This window comes from Argopecten irradians, chromosome 6 (assembly GCF_041381155.1).
Source record: "Argopecten irradians isolate NY chromosome 6, Ai_NY, whole genome shotgun sequence".
Lineage (NCBI taxonomy): Eukaryota > Metazoa > Mollusca > Bivalvia > Pectinida > Pectinidae > Argopecten > Argopecten irradians.
In genome coordinates this window covers 45,917,289-45,929,474 of record NC_091139.1, presented here as the reverse complement: position 1 = coordinate 45,929,474, position 12,186 = coordinate 45,917,289, and the positions used below count along the sequence as shown (strand labels likewise).

The following is a 12,186-nucleotide window of genomic DNA, read 5'->3' as shown; positions in this document are numbered from 1 at the left end:
CTTCTTTTTCAGAGGTCACTGTAGTCGAAGACGGTAAAAGAGAATTTCATATTTTTTTCTATATATAATAGAAAAAGGCGAAAACTCAAAATACATTAAGTACAATATTTAAATATTTTTCTTCACTTTATCTGTAAATTTCACCATAACAATACATAACTTGATAAAGTAACAAATATTAAGGGAACAAATGCCAATAGAGTAATTCCAGGAAAGTACAATCGAATGTATAATATAATGTCAAACTTAAATGAAAATTTTATATTGTTTAAATCGTATGCATTAGAGCAGTAAACTGATGGTGTTACTGGAGATTTTGAACTGTGCATACCTTATTTGCTTAAAATAATGAGTTGTGTTGTAATATCAATTCTATCAAAACTGATGAAACATGCATCTTTGCATCACAAACAACCTTTCAAAGTCTTTCATTATGAAGATTTCTCTGTATTAAAAAATAATGGCCAAGTGCCGGTAATGCCACATTATCTTGTACACCCTGACAAGTCAACTCTCCAAATGCCTTGAAGAACACAAGCCAGGTGAAGAACCAGTGAAACGAGCACATCTCTCCTGTGATGAAGGTCAGTTGTATTATTGGACACAATAGAGGACTGGTCAGTTGTATTCTGCACATTTAAGGATGATGTGTCTCACTCACAGTGCCACCTCCAAAGTTATCCCTGATCATTCAGTCGACTGTTATTTGTGCCTGCGGCTATCACAAACTATAATCCAGTCCACATTTATCGCTATGAGTTTCTGTAGAAAGTGTTTTTAGCTTTCCCTGTAGCATCTTCTGGTCGGATAGTGAGGAAGACATCGTCGGTGGGATCGCGTTTGTATGGCTCATCAGGTTTCCTTTCCTCTAGTGATTTCTTAGCCTGGACTCGTGACACATATTTCTGGGCAAACTTTTTGTGCATTTCTCTCCGCAACTGAAATACAGAAAATCATAAGTTAAATTCTGTTTATCAACCAGGATACAGATGAGTCAGAATGAAGCCGATAATTTAATAACACTAGAGGGTAGCAGATTACATCAAGCCATTCCCTATCTATGGTAAAATATGTTTATAACTAACACACAACATATTAATGGTTATAACCTAGGAATTTCCCTTCCCTGTAAAGGTCCTTATAATATGTGTATTAACTGTATAACAAATAATGCTTAACAAAGGAATTTTGTTGGTCCACAGAGGTTTGTTATAACCATGTGTTACTGTATATATAATGTTTATTGCGTTAAAATTTTTAGAGTATTTAAGAGGCAATCTGAATTTCCAAAAATAAAATTGCCACAATGGCAAGTAACTAATACGCTTTTGAACTGTTTCACATTTTGCTTCAGTGTAACTAGAAGAATTGTTTTAGCATCTCACCTCATTTGGGGATCTGTATTTGGGATTTTCATACAGCGTAGGGCCACCGAAACTTCCTCCAAAAACTTTAATTGGATTCAGCACAAACCTTGGTCCTGTCAAAGAAAACAATTAGTAAAACAATAAATAATTGATAAAAGATCACTTCTTCAAATTAATTATTAAATTATTTCTGAAAATATAAAGAACAACACAACAACTTGGCCAATCACACCAAACGAGAGCCTACACAAGTTTTGAGTTTGATGTCACTGTGGCCTTCTTTTTGTTCAGTAGTTTTAGTGACCTTGAATGAAGTAAATGACTAGTAGTAATAGGAATAAAAGATGTAATGAAGTATGAAACTAGAAATGTTGGCAAGACATATATCCCGCTGCCTCCATTTGTAATCTGACACAACAGGATGGGAAGAGATGATAAAGTAAGCGATGGGATGAGATAGGATGGACATGTGTTCCACTATTCTGTCTTACAGGTAGGTACCCATTGTGAGTGATGTCATAAATATGTTAGTGAAACTTACGGTTTTCTCTGAATATTATACTGTTACGCTCACAAATACATGATGTCACAATCAATATGTACCAGCAAGGGCAGATAACTGTGCAATATGCAAAAGCAAAATATGTCCCCCATTATTTCATGACAGGGACATAAAAAGTATAGAAGAAAAGTAAACCTTTACCATGACAGGGGCATAAAAAGTATAGAAGGAGAAAAGTAAATCTTTACCATGACAGGGCATAAAAAGTATAAAAGGAGAGAAGTAAAGCTTTACCATGACAGGGGCATAAAAAGTATAGAAGGAGAAAATAAACCTTTACCATGACAGGGGCATAAAAAGTATAGGCCTAGAAGGAGAAAAGTAAATCTTTACCATGACAGGGGCATAAAAAGTATAAAAGCAAAGAAGTAAACCTTTACCATGACAGGGGCATAAAAAGTATAGGCCTAGAAGGAGAAAAGTAAATCTTTACCATGACAGGGCATAAAAATTATAGAAGGAGAAAAGTAAACCTTTACCATGACAGGGGCATAAAAAGTATAGAAGGAGATAATAAACCTTTACTATGACAGGGCATAAAAAGTATAGAAGGAGAAAAGTAAACCTTTACCATGACAGGGGCATAAAAAGTATAGAAGGAGAAAATAAACCTTTACCATGACAGGGGCATAAAAAGTATAGAAAGAGAAAAGTAAACCTTTACCATGACAGGGGCATAAAAAGTATAGAAGGAGATAATAAACCTTTACCATGACAGGGCATAAAAAGTATAGAAGGAGAAAAGTAAACCTTTACCATGACAGGGGCATAAAAAGTATAGAAGGAGAAAAGTAAACCTTTACCATGACAGGGGCATAAAAAGTATAGAAGGAGATAATAAACCTTTACCATGACGGGGCATAAAAAGTATAGAAGGAGAAAAGTAAACCTTTACCATGACAGGGGCATAAAAAGTATAAAAGGAGAAAATAAACCTTTACCATGACAGGGGCATAAAAAGTATAGAAGGAGAAAATAAACCTTTACCATGACAGGGGCATAAAAAGTATAGAAGGAGAAAATAAACCTTTACCATGACAGGGGCATAAAAAGTATAGAAGGAGAAAATAAACCTTTACCATGACAGGGGAATTAAAAGTATAGAAGGAGAAAAGTAAACCTTTACCATGACAGGGGAATTAAAAGTATAGAAGGCGAAAAGTAAATCTTTACCATGACAGGGGCATAAAAAGTATAAAAGGAGAGAAGTAAACCTTTACCATGACAGGGGCATAAAAAGTATAGAAGGAGAAAATAAACCTTTACCATGACAGGGGCATAAAAAGTATAGGCCTAGAAGAAGAAAAGTAAATCTTTACCATGACAGGGGAATTAAAAGTATAGAAGGAGAAAAGTAAACCTTTACCATGACAGGGGCATAAAAAGTATAAAAGGAGAGAAGTAAAGCTTTACCATGACAGGGGCATAAAAAGTATAGAAGGAGAAAATAAACCTTTACCATGACAGGGGCATAAAAAGTATAGGCCTAGAAGAAGAAAAGTAAATCTTTACCATGACAGGGCATAAAAATTATAGAAGGAGAAAAGTAAACCTTTACCATGACAGGGGCATAAAAAGTATAGGCCTAGAAGAAGAAAAGTAAATCTTTACCATGACAGGGCATAAAAATTATAGAAGGAGAAAAGTAAACCTTTACCATGACAGGGGCATAAAAAGTATAGAAGGAGATAATAAACCTTTACCATGACAGGGCATAAAAAGTATAGAAGGAGAAAAGTAAACCTTTACCATGACAGGGGCATAAAAAGTATAGAAGGAGAAAATAAACCTTTACCATGACAGGGGCATAAAAAATATAGAAAGAGAAAAGTAAACCTTTATCATGACAGGGGAATTAAAAGTATCGAAGGAGAAATGTAAATCTTTACCATGACAGGGAAATTAAAAGTATAGAAGGAGAAAAGTAAAGCTTTACCATGACAGGGGAATTAAAAGTATAGAAGGAGAAAAGTAAACCTTTACCATGACAGGGGCATAAAAAGTATAGAAGGAGATAATAAACCTTTACCATGACAGGGGCATAAAAAGTATAAAAGGAGAGAAGTAAAGCTTTACCATGACAGGGGCATAAAAAGTATAGAAGGAGAAAATAAACCTTTACCATGACAGGGGCATAAAAAGTATAGGCCTAGAAGAAGAAAAGTAAATCTTTACCATGACAGGGGCATAAAAATTATAGAAGGAGAAAAGTAAACCTTTACCATGACAGGGGCATAAAAAGTATAGGCCTAGAAGAAGAAAAGTAAATCTTTACCATGACAGGGCATAAAAATTATAGAAGGAGAAAAGTAAACCTTTACCATGACAGGGGCATAAAAAGTATAGAAGGAGATAATAAACCTTTACCATGACAGGGCATAAAAAGTATAGAAGGAGAAAAGTAAACCTTTACCATGACAGGGGCATAAAAAGTATAGAAGGAGAAAATAAACCTTTACCATGACAGGGGCATAAAAAGTATAGAAAGAGAAAAGTAAACCTTTATCATGACAGGGGAATTAAAAGTATCGAAGGAGAAATGTAAATCTTTACCATGACAGGGAAATTAAAAGTATAGAAGGAGAAAAGTAAAGCTTTACCATGACAGGGGAATTAAAAGTATAGAAGGAGAAAAGTAAAGCTTTATCATGACAGGGGCATAAAAAGTAAAGAAGGAGAAAAGTAAAGCTTTACTTTGAAGTAAGACACTGATCATTGCTCACCTATCTCTGCCAGGGAGCCGTCCTCCTCTAGTATCTGATAGTTCCTGAACCAGATTCTGTTGTCGACAATGGAGAAGGTGAACACATGGTCAAAGAAAGGCTGGCTCTTTGGGTGAAAATTTGGGGTTCCAAATGTCTGTAAATATATCCAACATTTGAAAATACCTTAACTTTATCTGTCTCTGGATGTGTAATACTGTTCTGATAGAAACGTTATCTGATTGTGATACTTATTACTGTATAAATCTCTTGGTATTTTCACACGAATATATTTACTTTTGTATCACAACATATAATATTTTACTGTACACAAAAGATTTTCACAACTTGATTTTGTGTTTTCATTGCCTAACAACTTTATCAAAACAGTATAATTTCTCGATTTACAGATATCAAAAATCTGCTCTCCACCTCTGAAGGAAGCTATATCACAGTGATTATACATTATTATTTACTGTTACAATAAACGACAGTAGATTACCTGTGACATTTATTTACTGTTACAATAAACGACAGTAGATTACCTGTGACATTTATTTACTGTTACAATAAACGACAGTACATCACCTGTGACATTTATTTACTGTTACAATAAACGACAGTAGTTTACCTGTGACATTTATTTACTGTTACAATAAACGACAGTACATCACCTGTGACATTTATTTACTGTTACAATAAACGACAGTAGTTTACCTGTGTAAAAAGCTCTTTTAAAAGTGACCACTGAGGTTCCTTATCAAACACCTGTAAAGGACAATGTTATACACTATGACGAGTATATGATGCATACACAGTAAAACATGTTTATAATGAACATGCTTTATACAATGAATCTATGATCATAATGTAATAAATGTCATTCCCCATCATTGTTTCTTTAAGTTGTATGTACTATGTGTATAACAAACTATGCTTATAACAATGTGATTTTGTTGGTCCCCAGTGTTGTGTATAACAAACTATGCTTATAACAAAGTGATTTTGTTGGTCCCCAGTGTTGTGTATAACAAACTATGCTTATAACAAAGTGATTTTGTTGGTCCCCAGTGTTGTGTATAACAAACTATGCTTATAAACAAAGTGATTTTGTTGGTCCCCAGTGTTGTGTATAACAAACTATGCTTATAACAAAGTGATTTGTTGGTCCCCAGTGTTGTGTATAACAAACTATGCTTATAACAAAGTGATTTTGTTGGTCCCCAGTGTTGTGTATAACAAACTATGCTTATAACAAAGTGATTTTGTTGGTCCCCAGTGTTGTGTATAACAAACTATGCTTATAACAATGTGATTTGTTGGTCCCCAGTGTTGTGTATAACAAACTATGCTTATAACAAAGTGATTTTGTTGGTCCCAGTGTTGTGTATAACAAACTATGCTTATAACGAAGTGATTTTGTTGGTCCCCAGACATTCATTATATATAAACCATATTTTACTGTATACTGGAGTAAGGGTCAGTCAAAACAGTAAATATCATGAAATAAATGTTTGTTTTTTTCACACAAAATGAAAAAGACAGCAATACAATCCAATTTCCTTTCACTAACATAAGGAATAGAGGAAATTCCAGTTACAAAATGTATATAGAACTTGAGTTATTGACCAGAAAGCTTTTTGTGGATAACAGTACTAACACTGAAACAGACAAAGATGTTGATAATAATAAAGAATACAATGAATTGTGGAAAACTTACAGGATCAAATGAGAGTAATGGTCTGGATCCTTTTAAGCAGTTTCCTGTCATTTTTAGCTCCATCATGGTGTGTACTGCAATGATAAAGAATCTTCCTTTAATAATAACGTTTCTTATATGTCATAAACTGATACTTAGATTAAATTCCTCAGATTTATCGTTGTCAGAGATCCACAGTTGACAGTGGCATACACTGTGGGTCTCCAATAATACAGATTTAAGTGAAGTTCAAAATTTGACCTATCCCTAATCCATATATGATAATGGACCAATGTAAATGAAATGATCATGAAAGGTCCAGATCAGAACAGATTTTTAAACTTCTATTTGTTTTTGTTTTATTATGTTATTTCTTGCTGTTCTCTGAATCCCGAGTCAGGAACAGAATATTCTCCAGAAGTTTGTCAGGAACAGAATATTCTCCAGAAGTTTGATATGTTATATTAATTGTCACAATTTATATTGAATGTACTTACCATTTTCTACCAGAAACTTGGCTGAGGGTCCATCTGGACAATTAGAAACCCTGAAAAGAAAAGGTTTATAAGTGATCAAAACTTTAACAATTATCTCTTCTACAAGGTTTAAGAGTAGGACCAAAATAATAAATAGAAGCATTTCAAATAATTGATAGTCAGGATAGAAAATGGAAATTAATTTTGAAATTGTAACAGATTCAGGATGATGTTGAGGAACTGATATATTTATTAATGTTAACACTTCTACACACAGTTTTATGGATTTCAATTCTGTCATTATTAACTTTCAAAATAATGCCTGTTAAAGACAGGATTAGTGCTGCAGTATTTTCTGAAGTCCAATCATTTGAATGCTTTTTACAATGGTAAGAATCAATGGACAAGTTGTTAAGATATCTGATATTCGACCACTACTCCCAACCCCTAAATTCCAGACTCATATGAGGCAGTTGGCGAAAGGGTGGCGTTTTTTTTTTTTTTTTTTATCTCCAGCTTCCATTCACCATGTAAACCTAATGATTAGCTGCCAACAGACATCACAGACCACCCTCTGGTGGTTAGACCTGATAGCTGCCAACAGACATCACAGACCACCCCCTGATGGTTAGACCTGATAGCTGCCAACAGACATCACAGACCACCTCCCTGATGGTTAGACCTGATAGCTGCCAACAGACATCACAGACCACCTCCCTGATGGTTAGACCTGATAGCTGCCAACAGACATCACAGACCACCCTCTGGTGGTTAGACCCGATAGCTGCCAACAGACATCACATACCACCCCCTGATGGTTAGACCTGATAGCTGCCAACAGACATCACAGACCACCTCCCTGATGGTTAGACCTGATAGCTGCCAACAGACATCACAGACCACCTCCCTGATGGTTAGACCTGATAGCTGCCAACAGACATCACAGACCACCTCCCTGATGGTTAGACCTGATAGCTGCCAACAGACATCACATACCACCCCCTGATGGTTAGACCTGATAACTGCCAACAGACATCACATACCACCCCCTGATGGTTAGACCTGATAACTGCCAACAGACATCACAGACCACCTCCCTGATGGTTAGACCTGATAGCTGCCAACAGACATCACAGACCACCTCCCTGATGGTTAGACCTGATAACTGCCAACAGACATCACAGACCACCTCCCTGATGGTTAGACCTGATAACTGCCAACAGACATCACATACCACCCCCTGATGGTTAGACCTGATAACTGCCAACAGACATCACAGACCACCTCCCTGATGGTTAGACCAGATAACTGCCAACAGGCATCACATACCACTCCCTGATGGTTAGACCTGATAACTGCCAACAGACATCACATACCACCCCCTGATGGTTAGACCTGATAACTGCCAACAGACATCACAGACCACCTCCCTGATGGTTAGACCTGATAACTGCCAACAGACATCACAGACCACCCCCTGATGGTTAGGCTGATAGCTGCCAACAGACATCACATACCACCCCTTGATGGTTAGGCCTGATAGCTGCCAACAGACATCACAGACCACCCCCTGATGGTTAGACCTGATAGCTGCCAACAGACATCACAGACAACCCCCTGATGGTTAGACCTGATAGCTGCCAACAGACATCACATACCACCCCCTGATGGTTAGGCTGATACAATGTCCACCTATATAACTAATGTTTAGTATGAATACATACCACATGTATAGATCTTTCTTCTTTTTAGCTTCAAAGAAAATACATTTGCTGCAATTCTTCATTTCACAAATCTGAAATTTCAAAAACTTTAAAGTTATCAAATTTCAAAAACAACTCAGTCTCTAAATAATCTTCACAACATAACAATTTCCACTAATTACTTTACCATACACCAATGATAGATTGATGACAATATCAGTCAGTCTTTTGATCAATGACAATTACATGTACAGTTACTTCTCAATAGTTTCTTCAAGTTGGAAAGTTTGGTCTAAATAATGAAATTGTTACACAATGAATACTATTTTGTGTCTTTTCACACTTTTGTTGGTGAAAATTACATATATGTACTATTGCTATACACTGTTTTGCACGCCTTCACTAAAGACCTTTATAAAATAAGATTGCTGCCAGGTCCTTTTATTTTTAATCTTTTAAGATTTTATTCTATTTACATTGAATTACTAACTGCTAACTGATGCTTCACCAGAGAGCTTTCTCTAAGTCTTACCTCATTGATAATAAACAGCTGGTCTTTTCTGTCCATTTTAGATTCTGAAATAGAAACAAACTAATCATGATAACTTTCCTAAAATTGTGTGATCATAACCTCTTTTTGATTGAATGTCACATATCCATGATGAGTAACCATGACACAAAGTTATCATTTATTATTTCATATTGACTTATTTTCCAATGTTTCTCATAATAAATGATCAGATTTAACACCTGACATACCTTGTTTACTATGGGACATAGATAAAATAAATGATCAGATTTAACACCTGACGTACCTTGTTTACTATGGGACATAGATAAAATAAATGATCAGATTTAACACCTGACGTACCTTGTTTACTATGGGACATAGATAAAATAAATGATCAGATTTAACACCTGACGTACCTTGTTTACTATGGGACATAGATAAAATAAATGATCAGATTTAACACCTGACGTACCTTGTTTACTATGGGACATAGATAAAATAAATGATCAGATTTAACACCTGACGTACCTTGTTTACTATGGGACATAGATAAAATAAATGATCAGATTTAACACCTGACGTACCTTGTTTACTATGGGACATAGATAAAATAAATGATCAGATTTAACACACCTTTCTATGACGTAATTGTTTACTATGACATAGATAAAAAATAAATGATCAGATTTAACACCTGACGTACCTTGTTTACTATGGGACATAGATAAAATAAATGATCAGATTTAACACCTGACGTACCTTGTTTACTATGGGACATAGATAAAATAAATGATCAGATTTAACACCTGACGTACCTTGTTTACTATGGGACATAGATAAAATAAATGATCAGATTTAACACCTAACATACCTTGTTTACTATGGGACATAGATAAAATAAATGATCAGATTTAACACCTGACGTACCTTGTTTACTATGGGACATAGATAAAATAAATGATCAGATTTAACACCTGACGTACCTTGTTTACTATGGGACATAGATAAAATAAATGATCAGATTTAACACCTAACATACCTTGTTTACTATGGGACATAGATAAAATAAATGATCAGATTTAACACCTAACATACCTTGTTTACTATGGGACATAGATAAAATAAATGATCAGATTTAACACCTGACGTACCTTGTTTACTATGGGACATAGATAAAATAAATGATCAGATTTTACACCTGACATACCTTGTTTACTATGGGACATTAATGTTCGTAAGTCATTCATCAGATACCGTGTACGATGTGATATTCCTCTGGAGCTAAACACCAACACACGCTCTCTATTCGTCCATTTTGGCTAAAAATAAACATGTAAAAAATATCAAAAACATCTGTACAACTCACCGTATAAAACCGTTTCTTCAAATCAATTTTTTTTTAAGTAATGATACAATAGACACAAAACACTTGACCTAGTGGGCGAGTTCCAGTCAAGTGACCAGATCAAGTGTCAGATTTCTGTCTTCAACTATTTGTTTCCATCTTATTAGTAAAAACATGGAGATTGCAATCATCTTTAAACCAAAAAGTATACTGTTGAAATGACAACCCATGACATACATGTATCATATTACATTGTAATTTGATTGTATTGCCACACTTTATAAACTTAAGTTTCAATGTGAAATTTAGGTAATGTCTTGTTATGTGCCGAGGGCTGCATCAACAGAGATGTCACCCATCCTAGAGCAAGCCACACTCAACGCTGCTTAACTATGGTAAATAAAAACTGACATTCATCCGCACAGACATTAAAGCAAGCTAATGGACTATGCCTGATATTCCCATATCCATGAACCGCCTCAGTACCCCCCTCGCTGACAAGCTTTGTAGAGACCAGGAAAAACCTCAGAAAATCGTCACTGCTGTTACATTGTGCTGCTCATGCTGCCCAAGAATACCAGCTGGCTCATTTGCTACTACCAAATGTACCATGCCAAGATTTAGGCTCAAACCATTGAAATGGCCACCTATCTAAGAGCAGTTAGCTATATATAGGCTGTACTCGACTTTGCTTAACTATGATTCACAGATACCGATGTAATAGGACGAGTCAGAATTCCAGGACAGTCATACGACTGCGGACATTAGTATGTCACGTGACCCTGAATTGCCCTTCGATTTGGTATATGGCTTGGTATATGCTCCAGTTTGCAACCCAGGTTCAGGGAGTTCCAAACAGTACGTGTAACTGTTGTGTTGTAGCAGTAATAAGACACACCAATATAAACAGTTAATGAGATTTATTAACGAGATAGATGATAATGTACAGATGAAACATTCACTCGCTCACGCACACTACATAGCTGACAAACACAGGTATGACCCTGACTCCTACATTACTTCTAGCTAATGGGAGGCTTAGCTACATTTTAGATCTACCCTAAAGTCCATCCCCAACACTGTGATAACTTACATAGAAAGTATATAACTCTTTCTCTGGAAACAAAGCCGATTGACTAAACACTCGGGTGAGGCGTGCACACTTACTTGTAGTGTGACAGAGCAGATGATTTGAGAGCTGATCTATCTAAAGTACGCTCCAGATCAAGATCTACATATAATCATATATACGTCCTTCCTCTACGACGGCCAGTACGGGAGTGACGCTACCCTATACGTGTAGTCAGATTTGGCTATATATTCAATTCTAGATGCAACTGAACTGGTGTCACACTCGGTACCAAGTCGTTTCGGTACTTACTTTTAAACAATTTCCATATCAGTTCCGAAACGACTTGAATTATTCTGACTTAAAATATTTTAAACCTGTGTGTTCGCACCAGGATTGAACTGTTATCTACAATTTGTTATGGCGTTGTAAACATTCTATACGTTACCTGTTTCTTTGGTGGTTCATCCGACGATATAACAGGCGGAAGCACGACTGTGTCGTCAACAGCTTTACTTTTCACATTACCCACGTGTGTTTTCTCGGGAACACGTTTTCTTTTCGCCATCTTTGTTTTGCAATATGATTCACCGCGGAGCTAGGGGATATGGAAAATAAATTTATAAAATTAATTGAATATCTTATCTGTGCAACACACACCATTTCTACGACGATTTAAAATGTTTTCACATAGTACTTATATATTTCTATTTTTTTGACGTTGGCTACAAAAATAACTGTGATATTTTAGT

At 35.7% G+C, this 12,186-nt stretch overlaps 1 protein-coding gene across 1 annotated transcript; it reads right to left on the bottom strand.

The window, feature by feature from the left end:
* Positions 1 to 105: 105 nt before the first annotated feature.
* LOC138326065 (ribosome biogenesis protein BRX1 homolog) lies at positions 106 to 12,028 on the bottom strand. Its single transcript, XM_069272190.1, has 10 exons — positions 11,883 to 12,028; positions 10,228 to 10,339; positions 9,042 to 9,085; positions 8,531 to 8,601; positions 6,828 to 6,877; positions 6,352 to 6,425; positions 5,349 to 5,399; positions 4,653 to 4,788; positions 1,386 to 1,480; positions 106 to 938 (listed from the first exon to the last, which is right to left on the bottom strand). Exons 1-10 carry the CDS (start codon positions 12,000 to 12,002, stop codon positions 753 to 755), a joined length of 939 nt encoding a protein of 312 aa, XP_069128291.1. The 5' UTR covers positions 12,003 to 12,028; the 3' UTR covers positions 106 to 752.
* Between the last annotated feature and the right edge of the window lie 158 nt (positions 12,029 to 12,186).

Bases quoted from the DNA above. Each gene is read 5' to 3' on its own strand.
- LOC138326065 (XM_069272190.1), bottom strand. From the start codon at position 12,002: ATGGCGAAAAGAAAACGTGTTCCCGAGAAAACACACGTGGGTAATGTG. The intron at 9,086-10,227 runs GTATGTCAGGTG...TTTCTATTTCAG, and splicing joins AATGTCCCATAGTAAACAAG to AATCTAAAATGGACAGAAAA. The intron at 6,426-6,827 runs GTAAGTACATTC...TTATCATTGCAG, and splicing joins CAAGTTTCTGGTAGAAAATG to TACACACCATGATGGAGCTA.